The following is a 26,200-nucleotide window of genomic DNA, read 5'->3' as shown; positions in this document are numbered from 1 at the left end:
AGTAGCTTTGACAAAGTAATAGAATTTTATTTTCGTGTATCTATTTTTTTTTTAGTTATTGTTGCTATAGAGTTGATATACAGACGGGTTACAGTGATGTGAATCAGGTAATGAGTAATGAGTACAATTCTTTCTGAACCATGTCTCCCCCTCCCTCACTCTCTCCCAGGTTTTCCCTCCCATCCCCACCCACAACACGTACAGTTCATTTTCCACATAGTGTCTAGGGAGTACCACTGTTGTATTTGTTCAACCTTTTCTGTGTCCCCCTCCAAAGACAAACAATTTTTAAGCTTGGATATATATATATATATTATATATACATATATATAATATATATATATGTATCTCCAAGCATACACACACACACACACACACACACACACACACACACACACACACACAAGAATTGAAACCAGGACATTGTTAATACTAGGCAAGTGTCCTTGAATATATCCCCAGCCCTTTTGTTTTGAGATAGGTCTTATTAATTTTGCTCCAACTGTACTCCAACTCAAGATCCTCATTCACCTCCCTAGTAGCTGGAATTGCAAGTATACATCAGCTTGGAAATAGATAGGTCATAACTGGATGTCAAGGAAGCCCTTTCTGTTCTTGGTCTGCAAATGCATGGTAATAGTTTGTCAAAAGCAAAGGCCCTAGATCACCTCGTACCTTATGACGTACAATATGGGAAGACTTGTGGCCTAGGAGCGAGGAAGAAACTAGTAATATCTGTTCATTCTCAGCTAGTAGGAGATTAGAGTGTCAGCTCTATAAGACTTTAGAGTCACACATATTGGACACCTTTCAATTCTTTGGGAATTGGTTTGCCATCAGTAAAATAACAATGGTGTCCATCAGAGTACCTTGCCAGAAGGCATACAAGAATCTTTCTGCTCTGGGGCTACTTCCCCCATTGCTGCTTCGTTCTGTACCCAGTACACCAGCACCCCAGCACCGCAGCAGGTCTTTGTGTTGTATACTTGATTCATGTTAGTGGAGCACTGCTCACTTAAGCTTCATAGTAAGGGTGGCTTGACTATTCTGGAGCCCCACCCTAGATCCCTAACTCCACATATCCCAGAGGAATGCTGTGGTGTGAAGGTCAAATGTTCATTTCATTATCTGCTGCTTGCCATCTCTGCATAGGCTCCCTCTTCTTGCTTGGAGTTATATCCGTTTTATGTAGAAAACAAATTTTACCTTCAAATATTCTAGCCTTCAGAAATTCTGTCCTTCAAAAGTAGACTGATGCTTGACTTTTTTCCTTTAAATGTCTTGAACGCCTAATGTTTTGCTCCCTAAACTTCAGGAAGTATTGATTTTTTAAATTCATATTTTGTATAAAACCAGGTCTGGCAAAAGCAAAGGTCTCTATAAACATTTTTAAACCATGTTTTGTAATAAATGTCCTCAGAGGGACAGGACTAGTAAGTAGGGCTCATTAACCTGATTATTATGAACATTAAATCAATGTCTAAGTATTTCAGGCCTCTGCTAGGCATTAAGCAAATGAAGCTGTACAGGCCGGTGTATGTCCTCGGAAAGTTTTCTCCAGGCAAAACTGCTAATAGCATTAAAAGATGTGTGCATCTTCAGGTACCAGGATGGAAAGGTTGATTGAATTGATGGCCACAGTGATGGGACTGGCAAGAGTAGGGAGAAGTTACACTGAACCTGGGAAAGAAGTTGGGAAGCAGAGCAGACCTCATCAACGGCCTTCAGTAAACAGCTGAAGAGTGAATTAAGTAGTGAATTCTGTAGACTTTTTCCCAAGCCACCTCTGCATAGGACTTTGGGAGATCATAACTCATTTTGAGAAAATTAGGCTCATGTACTGCGATGCCAAAACACCCGTGCATCCTGTCTATTATCTCTCAGCCGCCCACTCTGGGTAGCTCTGATGCACTGGTCACATAACCACCCATGTTTTTCTTCTGGGGAGCAGCCAGAGAGGGTATTTCCTTGAGTAGTAGACTGGCATGAATCTTCAGCTATGAACTTTCATTTCATTTCCTGCAAAAGAAAATGCATCTCTAGATCCTGTGATTGACCTAAGGTTAGATATCAGGGGAGCAAAATACTGATTCTCATTTCCCATCACAATTGTTGCCATAAATAGCAAGTTTTATAAGCTGGAAAATCCAAGAGATGCACAGTGATGGATGAGCTCTTGCTGATTAAAAAAAAGCCCATAACTCTGAAACCATAGTTCAAGTTGAAGTAAATGATAATAATAAAGCATAACTAATACAGTATTGAATAATTCATGTAGATTGTCAAACCTGCAACCTCCATGTTAGAGAAGCAGATTCATTTATATATATATACATATATATTATATATATACACACACACACACATATATATCTTTAACTAACGTGTCTTCAGGATTGCCTAGTTTTAAGTAAGGAGGAAGGCTTGAGCATTAAATATGCATTAAGAACTTATATGAAGGAAATTACTGTTATTACTAGGTATTAATATAAGCAATAAATTAACATCATGGGTATTTATAAGTAATTACCTATAGCTACATTTTTGTGCAAATGATAATTTGAGGATAGCCATTAAGTGCCAACCAAAAAGTCAAGCCCAAGAATGCCATAGCTTCTTAGTCTAAGAAATCTTATCACTTAACTGATGGCCCTGCTTTTCTGCTTTTGTCCTATGTTCATCTCCCCCTGGCAGCCAAAATGATCCTCTAAAAATGTGGTCACTTCTGGACACATTTTCCCATTCTCCTATGCCTTCTTGTTACACACAGTTACATCCCAACTTCTTACATAGCACAGATATTCTTGCCTGCCTCCTGTCCCTATCACCCTCTGAGCTATGAGCTTATCTCTTGTGGCTCTGCAAAAATACCTGGCACTGTAGGTGTCTTAGGCTTCTGATACACAGCCCTGCCAGCCCCAGCAGAGCCGGGCACTTTCCCAGAATTCCCAGGCTCCTATCTGCATAGCCATGTTCCCTCCTCTGCACCCCTTGCTACACAACCACAATCCCCAAACAGCATCCTCCCTCACTAGAAAAGCCACACAAACCACAGTCCAACTCCTCCTGTCCCCAGCTGTCTGCTCAGATAAAGCTTCCAAAGCCACCCAACACAAAGTTATCTAGCAAACAATCTTTTAGAATGCAATACTATTTCATTTTCGTCTGCCTACTTATAGAAACATGGACATATCAGGCTTTCTATTGGAAAGGCTAATCGCTTCTTGTACATGCTCCTGAGAATAGGATACTTGTTTATTTTACCAAATTCTCTATGCACAGTAAGAGAGTAGCCAGTCTCCTGGTGTCCTCTGTTGAGTGATCCGTGCCATATACATACTTCATTATAAGAATGCCATAAGACTGCTTTTCTTCCCTGCATGCAGTTTTACCACTTAAGTGGCCTACATCCAGTCCTTGTTTTCTTTGCCTTGTAGGTGACTCTAAAGCTTCAATGGTCTACTTCATTTCCTTCTTTTAAGATTTTATAAAAAAAAAAACCAATGAAATAAACAAACAGAAAACACCCTAGAATGTTAGTGATGTTTAAGAGCAGGATAGAAACGTTCATTTATAGTATTAACTACTATTGTAGAGCTCAAGGTTTTCTGTGATTATGCGAATCATTTGGCTTTCAGAGGCAGTGAGCTCATTGTATATTAGTAAATATTTATAAAGTGTTCTATATTGACTGTTTTACCATCAAGTTGATTAGTGATTTCTTCTGGCAATCTCACGAGGTCAATCAGCATTATTAAAGCACAGTCCAGAGAGGTTTGGCAATTTGCCCAAGGTCACTCAGCAGGTCATTGGCAAAGCCTGCATTGGCAACTTCAGAACCCATTACTGTGACAAGTCCTGGCTCTTGTTCTTTTTGGAAGAGTGACCCTTAATCACTTTTCTTGTACAGTAGGCATATAAACACTAAATGTTCTAAAGTGAGAAAAGTACAAAGTCCCCAAGTTGAAGGAGTTATTGGTGTAATTAACAATTGGAACCAGCTATTGGAAATGGAAAATAATGTACAGAGGAGTGATAAATATAGTTTTGAAAATGGGAACATAAAAACAGAAATGTATGTTGAAGATAGATGGATAGATGATAGGTAGATAAATACATAGGTAATAGATATGTGGTTCTGGAAATGGCAATGATGATAAATAATAAGTTATAGTGCCAAAATGTTTTAGGAAGAGTTTAAGTCATGATGTTGGGAAGACTGAGCTATCCAAAACAAAAAGTCACCATATCACTCTGTTAAAAACCATCTCCTGGATGCTTTATGAAGATGGAATCTGGTTTTCAGGTCTGTATAGTTGTCATCTCTGAAGACCGACCTACATGTCTACGGCCATACCACCCTGAACGCACCCGATCTCGTCTGACACAGGCCCTGATAAATTTCCTAGGAAATGGTTTAAAGATTAAGAAGTTACAAGCTGGGTGCTGGTGGTTCACTCCTGTAATCCTAGCTACTCAGAAGGCTGAGATCTAAGGGTTATGGTTTGCCAGCCAATAAATCACTTGAAAACCAGAAATGGTGCTGTGGCTCAAAGTAGTAGAGCACTAACCTTAAGCATTAAGACCTCAGGGACAGGGCCCAGGCCCTGGGTTCAAGCCCCATGACTGCGAAATAAATAAATAAATAAGTGAATAAATAAATAAATAAATTACAATGTATCTTCAATTTTCGTTCTTTCTTTTTCTCTGCATGTTTCTTCCTTTGGAAATTAAGATCACAAAATAAGTCTAGGCCAATGTCTTATGTTTGTTCTGTTACCTTCAGACGGAGTCTTCTGACTGTGTCCTACAGGTAATTTGTAATGAATTAACTATCTGAAAAACAAAAGCAAGTGTTTGTCCTGATAAATGCTTTCTGCAAGCTTAGGCCTTTACAAGGTAATCTTACCTTACTCTTGCAGCAACCTTACCGAGCAAACACCGTTAATAGCCGCACTTTGCAGGCGTGTGGACTAAGTTCTCAAGTCTTAACTCCATAACCTTTATTCCATTACATTATTATATGTTCATGTTCTTCCCATTCTCGGGATGCCCAGGTGACTGACTTCACATGTCCCAGGGCTCAAGGTGATCTAGGTACTTGGTGACTGTCATAGCATCTCTCCTCCTCTTGTATCTTATGGTCACTACTTACCCCTTGTTTCATGCACCGGGTGTGGATCTGTCATGGTGACCTGACATTTGCTTTTCCCTCTGCGTGTCATACTTTTCCTCAACATTGGCACCCAGACCAAATACATTCTTCAGAATTAGTCTAAAATGCCTCTGTAGAGATGATTTGACCATGCTAAATAAAAGTTACCCTAGCTTTTACTTTATTTTCTGTATTCTGCTTTTCCTGATTCTGGACTTACCACCTTCTGAATTGCATTTGTTTAACGTGTGTGTGTGTGTGTGTGTGTGTGTGTGTGTATAATCTGTCTCTTTTCTCTAGAATTTAGCTCCGTGAGAACACCAATTGTGCATGCAGTTTTCCTTTGTTTTATTATACCAGTACCAGAACAAAGTCTGGAAACCTAGGAGATGCTCAATAAATAACTGTTGAGTAAAAGAATGAACAAAGCCTCACATTGTACTGCTATAGTAAAATTATAATAATCAGATTAAATCTCAGTAGTCTACATTTAAGCCTGGTGGTGAAGAATCAAAGTCTTGTACATCTGGGAAATGTTTTGTAGCATCTTTTACCAACTGTTCAAGCCCTTTCAATACCCCCAAAAGACTCATACCAAGAAGAAGTGGAGGACTTTGCTCATATTGTGTTCATCTTGAAGCTCATTCTGGCAGGAAGCATTAACAACACAGCATGAACTTGGAACTAAGAGAATGATAATACCCAGACAGATCAGAACAAAGAAAAGCTTTAAAAATTCATTAACACATGAGTACAGGTTCCTTTAAGAACAGACCTTTTAAAAATATATTACAAGTTCTGTAAATTATGTAAGAGAAAAATATATTTATATCAAAAACATGACTTTCATAAATGCAGTGTTTAACTCCCTTCCCCGCCCCTGACTTCCCACATTACAAGTTTATTTTGCAAGTTAACCTGAAAAGCTCAGAAAGTCCAAGAAGTAAAGAGAAACTTGTTCAGATGAGGATATATCATAATGCCTGAGCAGAACATTTAAATTATATGTTTAGGCTGACAGCAAACATATTTCAAAGCAGAATCCTTAGAAAGCAGGAGACAATTTCCTTTAGCTCCACGTCATCGTTTGATGTAGATTGCCTATTATATTCTTGAGGTATTATGAAAAATGGATTTGGAGATATTTTCTTGACAGGGGTAGACTAATGGAATCTGGTGTCTATTTAAAATGTGCAGGGGTTGGTTATCGCATGGTAATAGAAATATCAGTCCTGCTGACAGGTTAAAAAAAAGTCTGTCAATGAATGATAATGAAGTTATTTAAATGTCGGCTCACTCACAAACATTTTCCAAACCCTAAATTATTCTTACTGCTTTAACCTCGTGTATCCTAAATTATTAAAGAATAAGATCTCTGAGCCAGCCAGTATGCCTTTGGTACTGGAAGCTATTTTTATGTCAAGAGCACCAGGAACAATGAAATTGGTTAAGGAACAATGAAATTGGTTGTTCTTACTGATTTTAGGAAAGAAACAAAACACAGATGCCACAGGTACACAATGCTTCCAACTTTCAGGACATCTCATTGGTATGGTTTGACTAATATCTTGACGCTTTCTTTTTTTTTGGGGGGGGGGGTCCGGTAGTGGGGCCTGAACTCTGGGCCTGGGCGCTGTCCCTCAGCTCTTCAGCTCAAGGCCAGCGCCCTACCACTTGAGCCACAACGCCACTTCCGGCTTTTTTCTTTTTGCTTATGTGGTGCTGAGGAATGGAACCCAGGGCCTCAGGCATGCAAGGCAAGCGCTCTACCACTGAGCCACCTTCCCAGCCCCTCTTGACGCTTTCTTAATTCTGTAGATTGAGTCTTTGCTTTGTGACCTTGGTAGTTGGGCTCTGTGGTCTAGTATAGGGATTCTTCCTTTTCAGTGGCTCTAGGGTGAAGAAATTCAGGTCGTTTTGATACTTTCTAAAGTCATCTTGATGGTACAGTTCAGCTTACCTCTGATTCAGAGTGTGTATCAGTTAAGTTTCATGCATTATTCACTCATCAAATGGAGAAGGAGCCTGGTATGCACCAACTCTGTCGTGGAAGACTGAGGATTTGTGTGGATAAACAAATAAGGCACAGTGGTCTGGTTTTTGCCTTTGGTTGTTTGTTGTTGCTGTTAATCTGTGCTTGCATAGGTTTTTGCATCAGTAACAGTTTATTACCATTTATGAATTACATATGATAATATATTTTATGGTGACATTTTTTATTAATGCAAAGCATCATGCCACACTTAGCAAAATCTGCCCTTTGAAGAACCCAACCTCTTGGAAATTTATGAGGGGCTAAGCAACATGGTGGAAGAGATATGACTCCATTTCTTTAGCCTAGTTTCTCATATAAGCAGGGAAGTAAAACTAAGAAACATTGTTAATTTTCACAGTACAGGATTTCACCAAAATCTTGAGACCTAATCAGAACTCATGAAATATACTATCCTATGCCCCATTCCCACCCTCTTGTTTAAGGCCTATTGCTTACAGCTCCTTCTAACAGTGTTTCAGACATAGTCAGAGATACAAAGCATACAAGTCAAAAACAAAAGACCCAACAATTTGAAGAGACTAAATGAGCAACAGAACTACTGTCAGATGGAGCATAAATGTTGGAGCATACATGTTGGAAGTTATAAGACTTACATTTCAAATATATAAATGTATATGCATACATGTCTAGCTTAAGAACTTTTATAGAAAAAGTAGACAAAGTGCAACAACAGACAATATCAACAAGGAGATGGAAATCTGAGAAATAATTGTACTGGTAGAGATCAACAACACTGTAACAGAGTTGCATATATTCAGTGACTCATCAGTAAACAAAACACTACTGAGAAGTGAATATCTGGCCTTGAAGATATCCCAATAGGACCTTCTAAATTTGAAAAACAATTAAAAACATAAGACTAGAAAAAATTAACCTGAATATTAACTTGAAAATTATCCTGAACTGTGGGGTGACTGGGAACAGGTAACATACCTGCCATGAACATACCATAAGGAGAAGAAAGGCAGAAAGGAACTGAAGCTATGTAAAGCAAAGATGATTGAGAATTTCTGAAAAATAGTATCAAGCATCAAACCATAGTTCTAAAATCTCAGAGAACACCAACACAGTAAATGAAAAACTAATAAACCTAGGTTAGCTATATCATTTTTGAATTTTGGAAAATCGAAGATGTGAAATAAACACTCTATCAAGTATTAGGAAGGAGGGATACCTTATTACAGAAGGTCAAAGGTAGGACAGGGAGGGTGGCTCAGTGGCAGAGCGCTTACCTTGCATGCCTGAGGCCCTGGGTTCAATTCCTCAGCACCACATAAGCAGAAAAGGTTGGAAGTGGCCCTGTGGCTCAAGTGGTAGAGCTCTAGCCTTGAACTGAAAAGCTGAGGGACAGCACCCAGGCCCAGAATTCAGTCACATGACCACTACAGAAAAAAAAGTAATAATTACATTGTCACTCTCAAATCCATGCATGCAAGCGCAATGTAGAGTGACATAGTTAAAGTATTAAGAGAATATCAATAAGCTTTACATACCCTGACAAATTAGCCTTTCAAGGAGAAGTAGTGACTTTCTTAGATTGACAAAATTTGATGGATTTGTTGCTAGGATACCTACCTCAAGGGAAAAATTAAGTCTTCAGAGACAAAGAAAAATGTATAGGTCAGAAACTCAGATCTGCAGAAAGGAAGAACATCTGATAAAAAAAATATGTAAGTATACTTTTTTGTTTATTTGTCTTCCTAATTGACCCAACAAATACTAGTTTGTTCAAAATAATAAAGGCATTATGGAGGCTTATATATGTGATATTATATGTGTGTGTTTGTGCTTATTAACCACTGAGATGAATGATGTAAATGATGAGTGAGAGGAATTTAAATACATATATTCTATCTATCTATCTATCTATCTATCTATCTATCTATCTATCTATCTATCTATCTGTCTGTCTGTCTGTCTGTCTGTCTGTCTGTCTGTCTGTCTGTCTGTCTGTCTGTCTGTCTGTCTGTCTATCTACATTTGCCAGGCCTGAGGCTTGAACTAAGTAAGGATTTGGGCACTGACCCCGAGCTTCTTTTAATCAAGACTAGTACTGTACCACTTGAGCCACAGCACCACTTCTGGCTTTTTCTGTTTATGGTACTGAGGAATCAAATCCATGATTTCATTCATGCTAAGGCACTCTACCACTAAGCCATATTTCCAGCCCCCAAATAACATTTTTTATCCAATAATTGTACTACTCAAGAAGCAGTGTGTACCCATTACTTGGAAGAAGAATTGGACTTTGAGTAATCATAAATGTATATTGCAATTTCTAAATATAAAATAAATCCATCTGATTAGCAAAGAAGGGAGAAAAAAATTAAAACCATGCATGTGGTGCTCTCCATTCAATCTGCAAAAGACAGAAACCATATGAAGAGGACAAGGAAAAACAAGGAAAGGAGAATAGTAGACAATAATAACAGTAATTGTTAGTTATCAATAATCATATTAATGTGTACTATTCTACATATACAGACAAAAACGGTTCTCCGAGTGTATTCCCAAAATAAGCTCAAACACTATTCTGTCTGTAGGAAAAGCACTTCAAATTCAAACAGAAGTATAGATTAAAAGTAAACTTTCTTTCCTACTAGATCCATGGAAAAGACTTTCTTCTACATTTGAAAAATTGATGTCAACTAGTTGTACAAGGGAGTTTCATTTTGACATGTACACATGCACATGCAGTATACCTTAATTAGACTCACCCTGTTCATCTCATTTCCCATTTTATCTCTCCACAGACTGCTCACATCTTCCTTCAAATCCATTCTGTCCTTTCAGTACGATAAGGAAAATCCAGTCTTTGTTCTCTACCAGGTGGTCCTGAAAACTGTTTTAGTTCATATTTCTTTGCCTAAGAAAAACAAAAGTAGGTTCCTTAGTACATCTGATTTTCCATCTGTAGATTGCATCATGTGGCTAAAGATCAAGGCAGTTGACAATAGTTAGGGTACAGGCTTAGTAGGCACAGACTGCATGAACATTATACCTGCCACATTTTTTGGCCTTAAATACATTGGTCACACTTTAGGGTTCACTTTATTTATATGCTTCATCTTATAGAATTCGGTATGTGAAAACTTGCATTTATTGTAAGCACACAACAAATGTTGATTTCTGACTATCATAACTGTTAGACGTAAGCACCGAAGAGATTCAGCAATGGAATTCAGGAGAAAAATTATTATAGACGCAGACTATGGAAACTTCAACTCTCAGGTTCAGATTCTTAGCATTAACTCAGATTCAAGTCCCATGTAAAACTACCAGCACATTTCTTTTAAAATATGATGGTCGTGGGGCTGGGAAGGTGGTTCAGTGGTAGAGTGCTTGCCTTGTCTGCCTGAGGCCCTGGGTTTGATTTCTCAGCACCACATAAGCAGAAAAAGCCGGAAGTAGTGCCATGGCTCAAGTGGTAGAGCCCTAGCCTTGAGCTGAAGAGCTAAGGGACAGTGCCCAGGCCCAGAATTCAGGCCCCATGACTGACAAAAAAAAAAAAAAAGATGGTCTTAATTCAGCCATATTTAAATATTTTGTAATAACTTTGTGAATGCTCTATTACCAAACAAATTTAAGTAATTTTCAGTGATTAAAGTTTTCCTTGAGGGTTTACATTAAGGGTTTTAGTAAGTGGTGAGCAAAGAATGCAAAAAATAAGCAGAAAATAATTAGTCAAAAAGAGATTGGCAAACCTGTTGCTTATACATCGCTTGTTATGTGCCATTGTACTAAGTACTTTTATGGATTTATTTAGTTTAAAAATGAGTCTATGCTTATTGAGTATCTAACTTGATCATATAAAATTACAGTAGAAGAATTCCAATCACAGATTTTATTGCTACAGCTTCTTGTTGAAACTAGTCATATCCCATATTGATCTGATTTTGTTTTTCAAGTGAAGTAGTTCATTCGCCATCTCAAAGAGATGATGAATTTGGGAATGTTGGTGGGTGACTCTGATGTGGTTTCTTCAGTCCTCAAAGTAACAGCTCAGCTCTATGTATTTGGTAAATCCTTAAGTAAAAGCAAGCTCCAACTGTTCTAAAAGTCAGTTTTAACATATGTTGTAGAGGGGCAGGGTGAAGATTAAAGATCAGAAGTGAAAAGAAGCAAGCTTTGATTTTATCACTTGCATATTTATTTCCCTGCAATGCTTAATTATTTTATGCGGGGAGGGAGGCATTTCAGTTCTTCTAGCATAGAAGAGGTATTGACAAAAGTCTTACCTTTCATCTATGGATAAGCCAATCTGTAAACAAATCCTGATGATAAAAATGCTCACTGCAGAGTATTTTCTAAAATGGTACAGGCTGAGGATCTGGGGCCATACAATGCATTCAAAATATATCTATAAGTGGTGCTGTGGCTCAAGTGGTAGAGTGCTAGCCTTGAGCTGAAGAGCTGAGGGACAGTGTCCAGGCCCAGAGTTCAAGTCCCATGACCGACAAAAAAAATAGATCCATAAAATGTATCTATATATGATATATTTTCTATTTCCTTTTTGTTTTTATTTTTCCTTTATCAGCTATTTTATATTTAGTGCAGGCTGCCTTTCCTATTTCAAATTTATTTGCTTTGTTATCCTTTATTTTTATTGCTGTCCTTTTATTATAAAAGTAAGACCCTTTCTTTCTTTTTTATTTTACTTATGCATTACCTTTGATACTGTATTTCCCAAAGGATGGTGCCCAGAACACTAATCTTATTTGGTATCACTCAGGAATGGATCCTATAAGAGAATACACTTTGTAAAAGCTAAATGAATCATTTATGTAAGAAAGTCAGTGTACATTATACATAGATGACACAGTATGTGGAAGTGTATGAAGAAGAGCTACATTAAATTTTGCCCCCTATGACATTTCCCAACATTTCAATTTGGAAAATTCCTTCTTCCCTTAATGAGGGATGATGGAGAAAATATCCATTACACTGTTTCATCAGCCTACTCCTCAACTTTTTTGTCTCTTATTTATTCATGGTCCATGTCCTTAGGAATCTGTAATCTCACCATCAACCGCATATCCATAACTGACAGCATCTGGTAACTGTAAATCAGAAACAGATGTGGGCTAGTATCAGCCTCTTAGGGAGCCAGACTGCTGGACTCACTTGAGCCAGCCCAGGTTCTTGAACACAGGCTGATTAGTTCAAACATCAACTTGTGCTGGTCATAGTGCTAGCTCAAGTATCTAGTGGCCCTCTACAGTATTACACCTAAATCATTTGAGGACACCTAATGGGTGCCAGATGAGTTCTATTGCTGTAGAAGCAGCTATTCAGAGATTTTTGGTACAGGCAGTTTCTACTGACTGAATGGCAAACATTTTTTTTTATTATTATCAATCCCATACACCGCTACTAAGGCATACCAGCCCATTGTTAGCTCTACCCAGAACACCTGTCCACAATCCCATTCTAGTTATGAAATACTGTGGGACAAAAAACCACCAGTGTATTCCATTTGGGTCTGTGGAAAGGTATTTATTAGCTATTCTATTTCAATCAATTGGTTATTACAAAATCTATAATGTTTAGACATATGACTATGCTCAAATGGAAAAATCAATAAGTTTGGAGGTGTTCTTGAGCTTTGTAACATCAAGTGTAAGAAATTACATTACAAAAAATTATGGAGTGTCAAGTGCTGGTTTCTCACATCTATAATACTAGCTACTCAGGAGGTTGAGATCTGAGATCCGTGATTCAAAGCCAGACACATTAACCCATGAAACTCTGATGTCCAATTGGCAACCAAAAAAGCTAGAAGTGGAGATATGGTTCAAGTTATAGAGTGCTAACCTTGAGCAAAAGAGTCAAACAAGAGTGCAAGGGTTGAGTTTAAGTCCCATTACTGGCACTGGGGAAAAATAAACAAAAAACAAACAAATGAAAACAGGAGAATGATGACGGGGTTAATTGATCAAAATGCATTCTACTCATAGACAGGCATGTTAAATGGAAATACGTTATATTGTTATGTAGATTAAAAAGTGATAAAAAGATCATAAAACAAGATAATAAAATATAGTAAAGATGAAAATAAAATACTATGACAATAAAAATATGAATGCTGAAAAAAGTGCTCATCTAAATCCATCATCATCTTGTCATATTTGGATTAGAATTAATACACACACAAACAGGCAGGAATACACACACACACACACACACACACACACACACACACACACACACAATTAGAATGGGTCCCAACAGAATATTTGAGAATAATACTCATCTGCTTTATCAGGGTATATTTTATGTGAAAATATTCACTGAGTAACCCAAGGATTATGTTCACAGAAATTACAAGAAACGCTTCATTATGTCCTCTTTAAACTGGCTCCTACCTCTCTAGCCTTCATTCCAATTAGTCCTCTAGAAAACTTGAACCATTCTCTCCATCTCTGATGAAGTTCTACTATTTCCACCTACCATTGGGCAAAATGTGTTAAGGTAATATCGTTAACAAATTGCCACCAAGCTGCAGGTAGAATTTGCATCTTTTTATTCATGCACTTGTAAGTAATATTCAGATAATGAAGAGGAAACAAGACTAAAAGACCATAGAAAGAATACCAGTAAAGGGTTGGAAATAGCCTAGTCCTAGAAAAATTCCAATATAGTCTTTGAAAACATTCTCCAGATAAGGGTGGAAAATAACTTATACCAAGAGTAGACCAAGAAAGGCATCTGAGCAGAAATCTCCTCACATTCCCTATGAATCTGAGGGGGAAACGTACGTGTGGGAGTAGGATTTTAAAGAAACATTGTTGTGATTAGTGAAATAAGGTCTGTAAAAGAGTTCTGGAATGCAGTTCTATTAGTGACTGACAACTATTAGTGACTGTGGTAGACCGTGGTGCTGAAGAAACACCATCTGTGGGGCTCTTCCTCTCCTTTTCTAAACTCTTTCCTATTGCCAAGGTTCATAATTCAAGAAAATTTTGCTTAGTGCCCTATTCTTCAATGATGTGAATGCCTGTATTAGATTTAGCTGGCCCATTTATCAGTTCTTTTCTGTGAACAAGTGCATTTGGGAACTCTCAGTCATTCCCTTCAAACCCAGATGATACCCTTTGCACATATAGTTTTATCCATGACCCAATGGAATTAAAATTTTGAAGTATCAAGAAGATTTTCATAAAGAAGATAATTAAACCTACTTATTTAATCTGGATTAATGTATTATTGACCAGTGAATAAATGATGATAGGGAATGAATAAGAAAGATAAGCTTATGCCTCCATCAGAAAGAATGACATCGCCCCATTTGTTAGGAAATGGAAAGACTTGGAAACAATTATATTAAGTGAAGTAAGCCGGGCCCAAGGAACCTTGGTCCCATGGTTTCCCTTATTTGCAATACCAGTGTATGTCTGAGTCAAGCAGAAAAGGTCAGATAAGTTGATGTTAGGGAAATGAACCCTAAGATATGTATTCAAATGTTTTTTTTTTCTTTCATGTGATTGTTTCTAACACATTTCATTGTATTTGATGTCGGTATAATTTGTGGAGGGGAAGGGAAAAAAACAAATCATTTAACTAGGGATACAGGTGGACCCATTGCAGCAATAGATGTACAAGTCATTATGTTAAAAACAAAATTTACAACTTTGGTGGGGGGTGAGGAGGTTTGGGTGGGGGGGTGGGGAGATGATGGGAAGGGATGGGAGGGGGAGGCTACAATGCTTGATAAGAAATGTACTCATTATATTGCCCATGTAATTATAACCCCTCTTACAGTATTTTCACAATAAAAAAAAGAAAGATAAGCTTAGTGTTGGGGAAAGACATCCTTCTAACTCCAGACAGCTTACCACTGGAAAAGGCCTTTGACAAGTGAAATTCCACTTGTTATGAAGACATTTCCTTGCTCTTAAATAAAAGGAAAAGACTGAATGACCTTTGAAGGTACTAACCAACTATAGATGCTATAACTCATGAATGAAAACACAGTTGGGAGATAACTCTAGAGAACCTGCTTCTACACTGTGCTAAAGATAAAGCCGAAGTGTACAAATGTCATATCTAACTAAAAACTCTTTCATTTCTTTGGTCAATTCAAGGGACATCCTCGTCTCAATCTTTTTTTCAAACTAATCACATCCTCTGTTGAAAGTATGTACATTAAAGAGGGGTAGAGAAATGGCATTTTAATTTCAACCAACTCAATTTAAATGCAAATGTTAACCACTCATATGATGCTACTATGTACATAATTAAGCATCATTATATGCTGTGTGAATCATTTGGAAACCTCTGGAGACCCATTCTACTATATGAAACGTATTATTCTGACAAGCGGCCAAATGATATATACTTCTGTTCTCATTAAAGCCTCTTTTGAATTATAGGTCAACCGATTATGGGACAACCTATGAGAAACTAAATGATAAAGTGGGCTTGAAGACCATTTTGAGCTATCTCTATGTGTGTCCTACCAACAAGCGTAAGGTAAGAAATGTATATTAGCCTGCTACTGATTCAGGATGAGACTTCTGCCTTGGTTGGGTGACCTCTCATGATACCTAAAAATCCATTACAGTTAAGCTGGGATAAGAGATGTAAAGACTAGGTGATGGGTGTTAAGGTACTGGAATGTCTGACATGTCAAGATTTTCAGATCAGCAGCTGTGAGTGTAGGAGCGAGAGCCGTAGGTGTATCATTACCATTTCAGGAAGGCAGCGACTACTAGGAATGAGTCTTAGCGAGAGGCTGCTGCTGCTGCTTGTCTTGTAAAACCTCTGAGCAGTCATTCACAAGAATTAGAATAAGCCTTGACAAGAGAGAAGAAAGATGGGCTTTCATCTGATGCCCTTGTTTTCCCCTGACATGGAGGGAATAGATAAACTAGAATTTAAGTGATTATATCTTCCTAGCACAGGCAGGGCGTTGTATTTCTCAGGTTTATTCAGGCAATACGCTAATGTCAGGATGGAGTCCATGCACATGGTTTCAAAAATGTGGTAAAGTTAGCCTCTCCTAGTTACTGATTTTACCTGCAAGGAGTCTTGAGATCATCATACACATGTTTTATTTTTGCAGATGAGAAGACTGAGATTTTTTTTTTAAGACAGATGTAGAAGGAGTAAATCTCAATTGTATTGCTAATCTATTACTTGTCTATGTGTCAAAGGATTGAGCTATTTCTTTGTGGATTATTTTCCCCCCAAAAAAGCATGCTTTCTAAGTTAGAAAAACACCTTTGTCTCACAAAGGAAAGTCCATACATTTCTTTTTATAAATACATTTACATGAACAAATTCTTAATTTTGAGATATAATGTCCAACTACCACACATGTTAACTGGATTAACAGTATCTATCAGGGAATAGAAAAATATCACCCATTAATGAATCCTGAATTGTATTCTACTTTTGTGATATCATTGGCATCTAGAATCTTGGGATTGTCATCAGATATTGTTAGTGTCCTCAGATGAAATTTGCATTTGGCGTTCTAGGCTGGGGATGGCACAAGAGACTATTCCTCAAGCAATCATCCCCAACTCCAACTGCAGATCCAAAGTACTAAGTGGGCCCCAAATGCTTAAGCCTTGATCTTACCCTTAAGACACATTGGATGGAACACTGCTATCTTGAGAAAAGTACCAGATGTGCTTTATTAGTATTTATAGTTTAGAAACATTATTGTAAAACTTATCTTCCTGCTGGCTGGAAACATGTCAAGTTCCTCACACATGCAATGTAAGAGTTGAGCTTAGCTAGGTGGCAGTGGCTCATGCCTGTAATCATAGCTACTCAGGAGGCTGAAATCTGAGAATTATGTTCTGAAGCCAGCCAGGGAAAGAAAGTCCATGAGACTGTTTTCTCCAATGAACTACCCAAAAGGCCAGAACTGGAGCTATGGCTCAAGTGGCTAGAGTATTAACCTTGAGCACAAAAGATCAGAGATAATGCTCAGGTCCTGAGTTCAAGCCAGAGGACAGGCACAAAAAAAAAAAAGAATTGAGCTTAGATCCTGAATTTAGATAGCTTTTGTTAATTACCAAGCATATGAGTATGTCACTTTCCTTAATACCTCCAAGCACCATATCCTCAAATTTAAATTGAAGATAATTACAGTACATACCTCATGAAGGAAGTTATAAGGATTATACAATATCAGATATTTCAGATGCATAGATCAGAACACTAAAGACTTTAATCAGTGCTTTCAGTTTATTCTCATTCCTTGTCATCCTATCCCTCCTGCTTCATATAATTATTGGAAGCAGTAGTTGTGATTGTCTCCTTTAAATAGCAGCGTTGGGTAGAACTTTCTGTGATGACAGAAATATTCTTTCAACCTGCCCAGTACTTTAGATACAAGCACCTTGTGCCTTGTTGAGTATTTGAAATATAGCAAGCAGTACTGAGTAGGTGAATTTTAAATTTCAGCAAGATATAATGAACTATAATTTATATCATAACTTATGGATGATGACCACAGTGTCAGACAGCAAATCTCAATAGTGTCAACCTCACAAATCCAGAGCAACACTGAGTGAATATTCCTTCCTAGCTTGTTACTGATCCATCATCAGTAATTACATCTAAACCATTTTGATCCACAGTATACTGCCTGATACTGAGGAAACTGACCTTATACCCTTTATTTTTATAATGAGATTTAATTGTTTGTTGGCTTTGAATTGATTCTTGTAAACTCAATTGATTTCTCCTCCAGTTCACATTTTTAGTAAATTTAATTTAACAATCAACAAACCCTAGGCTATGTGATGGGATTTTTGCCATGAAATATAAGAGACATAAAGAATCTCACACTTCAAAGGTTCCCAAACTAAGTTTCAGAAAGCAAAACATAGCCAGGCACCAGTGGCTCATGCCTGTAATCCTAGCTACTTCAGAGGCCGAGATCTGAGGATAGCAGTTCAAATCCAGCTGGTGCACCAAAGGCTGTGAGACTCTTATCTCCAATTAACCACCAGAAAACCGTAAGTGGTGCTGTGGTTTAAGTGTTATAGCACTAACCTTGAGCTGAAGAGTTCAAGGACAGCGCCCTGGCCCAGAGTACAAGCCCCAAGACTGACAGAAAAAAAATTTTTTAAAAATAAAAAAATGAAGAAAAAAAAGCAAGACCCTCCCTCCCTTGAATCTGGTTCTACCAATAGTTGACTTTGTATAAGTCATTCATATTTGTCGTGTTATAAGAAAGGCAGATGGATTTTCAACTGAAAGGTCCCTTAGAATTGCTGCAATCTGGTGATAGTCTCTGTTTTATTGAAGCTATTTGAGAAGGACAAGGTTTTAAAAAAAAGAAGACACCAAATATTGATTGTGATTCTAGGCTTTCCTGCATCTGCACAATATATGGTGCTAGTCCCCGAGTAGAGATTATTTCCAGGAGTAGGATTTGAAGACTGTGATTCTCAGACCCAGATGTAACTTTTGAGCCTGGAAGGAAAGTTTAGGGGAGTAACCAGAAGAGTTCTGCCACGGAATTACACAGTTCAAATGCTGGTGTTCCTTATGCTGAGGAAGGAACTTTTAATCTATCCTGAGAACTTTGAAAAAGGTATTTGGCCACAGGCACTTCCCTGATCTGAATTAAGACTTGTCAGATCCTAGTTTCAAAAAACAGAGAAGTCCAGTTTGTGACTGAGAGAATATCTCTTCAGATGCAGAGGTGGTCCTGAGCTGTTTAAGGTTCATTGTTTATTAGGGCACCAAAGCTATTCCTCTACAGATAAATGAGGGCTTCAGGGTCACTTTCTGAGATGCTGATAGATTTAAGATATATTGGAGGACAATGAAGGTCTTTACAGTACAACAAAAATCAATAAAGTTGAAATAGCAGTATATATGTGTACAGTTTTTCTACTTATGAGGTGAATTTATCACCACAACCTATATACATCCTCCCAAACACAAAGAGACATTTGAACCAAGAAGATTAGTGCCTGAACAACATTTTAAAGTGTGAATATATTCTCCCGAATCAATAAGAGTTTATGTACCCACAAATTTAAAAAAGAAAAGAAGAAGAAAGAGAAGAGTTATCAGACTCTATAATTATACAGGACAAAAGCGCTCAAGTTCACTTCAGTTCTTCTAGGACTTTTATGATACTCTAGTCAAAAATGAGCAGGCTCCTGCAAAGGGTTGTATTAATTCTTTCAAATGTGTCGAGTGTTATCTTTGGAGTTACCAGGGTTTGTTCCAGATATTTCCTTCTGCTTTTCACATCGGTGAGAGCAACTGAAATAAAACTGACAATGTCCCCATAACTCTCCACTTTCCCAGAAATCTGTTGTCTTACTACCCTGAGTTGTTTGAGAGGTCAGGAACTGTTCTTTCGTTAACATGTCCACACAGTGGGTTTAATGCTCTGATTTTACTTGTTAAGGTCATTATTGGATTCAGAGTCCATAGTAAAATCAGTCCTTCCTTATAATTTAAACTGATGATCATCCATTAGGGACAAGGCTACTGCAAATCACAACTTTCCTTAGACGTGTCTTATTTGTTGAAAACCATCACCTTCACATCTGTCTGTTTAGGAAGTCTTGATTAACAGACATTGAAAGCTTGCTCCAAGAAACTATCCTAGGTCATTCATCCTCCTTTGCAAGAATCTTGCACCTGCCCTCTGATATATGAGAAAATCCTAAAGGAACAAGGCTGAGTGTTCTTAGTGCCCGAGGAAAGGCAGAGAAACTATCAGTCACTAAGTTTTTGAGTGACTCTTCCTCTAATTCATGATAAAGCCGGAAGAGTGTTTGTGTCTGCACAGGCTTACTAGTCGCATACTCATAGTTTGCTAAGAAAAAAAAAAAAAGAAAAGATTTAAATCGTAGCTCAGGAGAATAGCCGTGATGCAAAAGATAGAAGGAGAACTAATAGATGTAGCAAAGTAAAAGCGATCTGTGAAATCTGGGGTCTCACACTTAAATTTTCTTTAAGTTTATGTGTCTATTCTGCCTAAAACGTCTTTTTACTCTATTAGCAATACCTTTCACATTGTACCCAACCTTAGCCACTCTCCTTTCACAAGACATGGCTTCAGATCTTCAAGAATTAAGGTGTAAGAAACTGTAGGTGGAACCCATTGCAGGAGCAAAGAAAAAGAAACATGTCTTCCTTGCAACAGCCAATTCATGTAATTGTCATATCCTTGTGATCTCTGTACACTCTATTCCCAGGAAACCATTAAAAGAAAACCCTAGACAGTATTAATTTTTTAGATATCTCATGCCCCTTTTGCGTCTCTATTCCCTCTCATTTCTGAGTTATCATTTCTTAATTAATATCATTCCTGCTGAGAGAATCTTCTAAGGCTTTCATCCTATAAATAGGATCCTTTCTCAGTACACATTGATCATTTCTGCAGGTCTCTTGGTACCTGCCAACATTAAACACTGTTTGCATTTTCTCCAGATGTTTAGGTTTTAATTACCATAGTGTATGTGACACTTTCTAAATAAGGGCTTGATTATTGACTCTCTGTCTCTTTTTATCATGGGCATGCTTAATTTACCTTGCTTTTCCTTTGGATGATCTAGGTAACATTTGTGACTTTGGGGAAAGGAAAGGAGTATGACATAGAAGGTCTTTCTAAAAGTGTTTCTTTGAAGGAATCATGGAATTAGTGAATCCAAGCCTGAAAGAAGAGTGTTTTCAAATTCTGTTCTTTCATTTGCCAGATATGAAAGCTGAATCTCGCAGAGCTTAGAGGCTTGCCTGACATTGCCTGCAAAGATCATGAGACCCTGAAAGTAAATCTTTAAATGCTACTTTTTTTTTTTGTCGGTCATGGGGCTTGAACTCTGGGCCTGAGCACTGTCCCTCAGCTCAAGGCTAGCTAGCACTCTACCACTTGAGCCACAGCGCCACTTCCAATGCTACATTTTTTTATGAGCTCATACTGTATTCGAGCAATGTCTTTTACTTCCTCAATGGGATAAAGTGCCTCAGTCACATGTGTAATCTTTTAAGAGGCTGAGCCCAGGATCCTCTTAAGGTATCTATTACCTGCCTAATGCATATTTGAGTATTTGAATTGTACTTGCATTTGGTTTTGTGCTGGAAATTGGAAACGAGGGTACCCTGTGAAACCAACTTTGACCCATTAATTTTTCTTTCAAGTGAATAAACAAGAACAGTAAAGAATCCCCATAGGTTTTCAGTCATTTCTAGGCCATCATATATAATTGCATCTTTTCTGACTCAAGAGAATCTGATTAATATGTAAAGTGCCAGGAACTTTGCATGGCACTCAGTGAGGCCAAGGGTAACTGGTGTATTGTATAATACATCAAAGAGGGAGCATGCCATTTCCCTCAGCAGACACTCAACCCTTGCTCATTCCACCCTAACTCTTTCATCTGTCCCTTTGTATACAATATCATCCATTTGCCTCTAATCTTTAAAAAAAAAAAAGAACCTATGTTTCATTCATAAAGAAGTGCTGTGCATGAACTCAGAGACCAAGTAGAAGTGGCATTTTCCAAACTTCAAGGTAAGTGGCTTTTTAAAGCGAATAAATGCTTGCTCTCCTTTGCTTAACCTGGGCAATCATAGCTAAAGGGAAAGATCATCTCTTTTGATCCCTTTTGGGTACATCTGAGTGGTTGGACTCTTCGGTCTGTTGAGCATTTATTAAGTTCTCTTCCCTACTACTACAAATACAAAAATCTAAGAAAGGACGCTAAACTTCTATTTTTTCCCCCTCTGAGTGATTTTCCAACAGTTATCCAAGCCTGTAGGTTTCAAAGGAGCTGCAGTGTTCTCTTTGAAGTAAGGACAGACTGCCAGGAGCAATGCCCTTAGACAAATCCTTTGTTGCTCCCAGGTGGCTCTGGGGAGCCTTCTGGAACTCCAGGGCTCTGGAGAACACAATTGGAAAAGAAAATACTAATCGAGTGCACCTCCTCCTTGCCTACCTGACACAGTCTAAAAAGTAAGGTACTATGTGATTTTATATAAACCAAAAGTACCTGCAGTAACATTCATAAAGAGATATTAATCAAATGACAGTTGTTTTTATTTTAACAGAATGATACATAGTAAAAGCCTAGTTACCTTTTATTTCACATTTTAATGTGTCTCTGAAAGTCATACCACACTTTTAAAAGATTATCTAAGATACTGTTGGTATAGGCAATACGTTGGGATGAGTGCATTTTAAACCTCTATTTTTTCTTCCTCTTATTTCTCTCAATCCTTTCTCCTCCTAATTAGTCTGATTTAATAGAACTGATCAGAACAATTAGTATTTCATTTCTTTTTGTAGCCTTAACTAATACTTAGTACTTGTTTCTTGGATGTTTCTGGCATAATTAGCATCATGTCTGTTATTTCTCACTCATGGGATGTTATATTTTTCACATATAATAAATTCCTAACACCATGAATACCAATCAGGAAACTGTGTTTAAAAATATCTAAGTTGTATCCATAGGATGACTAGATTTATGAGTTATTGAGTTTACAATGCAGAACTTTTAGTACATTTATATTATAAAAGAAAAGTTATGGGTAGGTCTACAGAACGAAGTTTTCTAAGTATAGGCACAGACTTCATAAAACAAAATTGAACTCTGCATTTTCGTTCTAGTCACTTCTACAAACGGAGGCTAACTCAAGCTTGTGAAATCCTAAATTAGAATCCTAATTCCTAAAATATTTGGATACTTCCAAATATCATAAGTAAGGTTTATCTAGAAGCCACATTTTTTTTTATACTACTCACTGGTTCTCTGAAGGTAGATTATCCGTGTGGCCAGAGGGTGGCAAATTCTCACATGTGAAAGAGCTGACGATTCTTCAGATACACACAGTGGACTTGCAGTTCCACTTCTCTGTGAAGCAGACGTCTTTATTTACTTCTCTGTCTACCTACTTTCTTATTTATGTTTGTCTCATCATCTGTCATTATTAGAGCTCCTGTTCTCTAAAGTCTGCCTGACCTAATGTTAAGTGCCCATCCATTACCCTTTCGTGAAGGTCAAATGCATTATTTCAGGTTGGTTGCAAGTTGCCCTCGGCTATGGAAAATGGTCAGAGGTCCTTTCACAAGACTGCTCCATTTGCTTCCAGCAGTACTCCCTGTGGTTTCTCAGGGGTTTCCATCATCCAGTGTTTGACATACTGTATCTAGAACATTTGTTTCTAGTGAATTGCTGTCCTGATGGATGGAGATGAATGTCTGCTGCTACAGGAAATTTGCCACATTTACAAAGGTGGGATGTTTTATTCCGACAGATTAGATCTGCCCCAAGCTTTCCCTCAGTGCTGTCAGGAAAACAGTCCATGTGGACGAATCTTTAATAAAACTTTTCTTTTTCCTGGTCTAGAGAAATTAAGAGTACTAACAGCCTCAGGAACTAAAATTGTTTTCACATAAACTTGTCTTTTGTTGACCTGGCTGTGGCTTTGATGAAATTTTCTATGGGGGTTTTGTTCCTCTGTTCCTTTTGGACTTCATTTCCCTGATTTTCTCCATCCATAAGCTCTCATATGCATCTCGTTTCATAGTCATTCAATTATTCACATAAGTTATAGGAAATTAAAAGCTACTGAGGCCATTTTCAATACTCACAGGTTAAAAGGCCTGTGCTATAGGGTATACCTACAAGGGCTTTAGAGACATTTCTACTTTCATTGCTTTGGTATATGTGTGTGTGTGGACTGGAATACTAAATGTTGCATAATTGACAGAATCTACAACCAGAAAATGAGTATGCCTGTATTGGAGGAAAGGACAATGTGATGAAATTTTATATATACATATACATGAAAACATGGATATAAATGAATATACATATATATATATGTATATATGAAAATATCCTGAATATACAACCTCTCACAGATAGAGGAGAGGCATGGAAGAGGAAACATAGAGCAAAAAGGAGAAGATGGCAGAGATTACTGCCAAATATTTAAAGTAACAATGGTGATGAGAGAAAGCTATTTTGAAGCACACAAAGAAAACAGAGGGTGCCGGGTGCCGGTGGCTCACTCCTGTAATCCTAGCTACTCAGGAGGCTGAGATCTGAGGATTGCGGTTCAAAGCCAGCCCTGGCAAGAAAGTCCATGAAACTCTTACCTCCAATAAACCACCAGAAAACCAGAAGTGGTGCTGTGGCTCAAGAGGTAGAGCGCTAGCCTTGAGCTGAAGAGCTGAGGGACAGCGCTCAGGCCCAGAGTTCAAAGCCCCACGACCCACAAAAAGAAAGAAAGAAAGAAAACAGTGGGTAGAAGAAAAAAGAAGTAAGATGATTGTAACTATTTCTAGTGATAGAAGTTTAATAATCTCTTGAGATCTCTCAGAGGAGAGAGTTTATCTATCAGGAACTTATTAAGACTTTCAGAGGGAGTAACATTTACCCTTATCTCCCAGTTCTTCCAGAATGATTTCAAATGGTTAAAAGGTGTTTGTTGATGGCTATGGCTGAAATTGCTCCTCCCCACCCCCAAAAACACCATTATGATTCAAGTGCAGTGGTGTGGCAGATTTATATGTAGACTATCCAGGTGCCCAACACCACATACAAATACCTTTGCTGCTGAGAGCATTTACAAACTTCTGTCCTTTGAAGGCTGTCTCCTCTCCACTGTGTAGCCTCTTTTGTTAATGTGTATACCCTGAATTTTTGTATTTGTCCAGCACCAGCCTAGCACCAATGCCCCATCCCTGTAGAGCTATACTTTATTTGAAGGTAGTCATTGTGAATTTTTGCTCAGTGATACCATGAGTTGTGACGGTATACTTAATATATCGGACACACAAGCGGTCTGTCTGGCCTTAGATTCTAGCTAAGTCACATTGTGAGTGTGCGCCCTGAGATAAAGGTTTATTTGTTGGTTGATTTCGGATCAACTCCTTTTGATACGTTTTCCTCCTCTGTGAAATAAAATATAATGACTGTGTCAACATCATGAAGAAATAATACAAAGCAGAATGTCAAAACAAGCAATGGATAGTACCTAGACAGAACCATGAGGCTAATATTTCCTAATGCCTGCTATTATTTTTATTATCTACTTGAATTATATGGCTATCCCATATGCAGTCATTAGTCAGCTCAACCGAAAATTCTAAAATGCCCGTTTCATGCCAGGTCATTTTTTAAGAAGTGAAATAGAAACATGAGACATTGTTCTTGTTCCTAAGGATTGTGCAGCTTGTTGGAGAAGATGAATGTATAAACAATCAATTACAGGGCAGAACATATATATCATAATAGCTATGTACATAGAGCTCTATCTTTGGGGACTCAGGGAAGCTTTCAAAGAGAAGCTAATATTTGTCAAAGAAGAAAGGGAAAAGAAGATGAAAATTGTCTTTCAGTGTATGTGCTATGAGAAACCTATGTTCACCGAAGGAAGTGCACAGCTTAGAGTTGTTTGTACTTCTAAATGAATGTGTTTCAACATGTGCCTATTTTTTGTCCTAGAAATTAATTTCCACTAATATCTTACTGTAATGACTAATTAAACCATTGAAACTGTTTCTATGGCCCATCTGATTTACAATTCTAGCATAATAATGAAGTTTATTTTCAATTTTACAAGCTTATTCCCTGTCTTGCCTATAAATTCAGTGAATGGTAATATTAATATTAAATTAATAGAACTACTCACCTTATTATAGGTTTGATATATTCAGCATTATGTTAAGACATCAGTCAGTTAAAACTATTGATGAGCTTTGAAATTGCAATATTAAGAAGAAATCAATGGAGACATATTTTATCAACTGCCTAACTCTGGTCATTTGCAAGCATATCGGTGGATATAAACATCCAGTACACATGGGACCTCCTCCAATTTCCCTGTGGAGTTTATCATCCTTTGCAGGGATGAGATTAAATATTACAGAGTGATAGATTACATTCTGAAAGTGCTAATTGTTTAGTGCACACTGTAAACTGGGATCATCAGGAAAGCAGCATGAAAAGGCTTCAATTGATGCAGACTGGAGTAAAACACGGGATCAAGAC

At 37.7% G+C, this 26,200-nt stretch overlaps 1 protein-coding gene across 1 annotated transcript in view; it reads left to right on the top strand.

The window, feature by feature from the left end:
• The window catches only part of Sorcs1 (sortilin-related VPS10 domain containing receptor 1), a 481,478-nt gene that overhangs the window by 247,080 nt on the left and 208,198 nt on the right, over positions 1-26,200 (top strand). Inside the window, exon 3 of the mRNA XM_013017825.1 lies at positions 15,584-15,683. Coding sequence (XP_012873279.1) covers positions 15,584-15,683 — 100 coding nt within the window. The remainder of the gene's footprint in view (positions 1-15,583; positions 15,684-26,200) is intronic.

Source organism: Dipodomys ordii, unplaced genomic scaffold (genome assembly GCF_000151885.1).
Source record: "Dipodomys ordii isolate 6190 unplaced genomic scaffold, Dord_2.0 Scaffold36, whole genome shotgun sequence".
Taxonomy (NCBI): Eukaryota; Metazoa; Chordata; class Mammalia; order Rodentia; family Heteromyidae; genus Dipodomys; species Dipodomys ordii.
The sequence above is the reverse complement of the archived record's forward strand: the minus strand, read 5'-3'. Positions and strand labels throughout refer to the sequence as shown.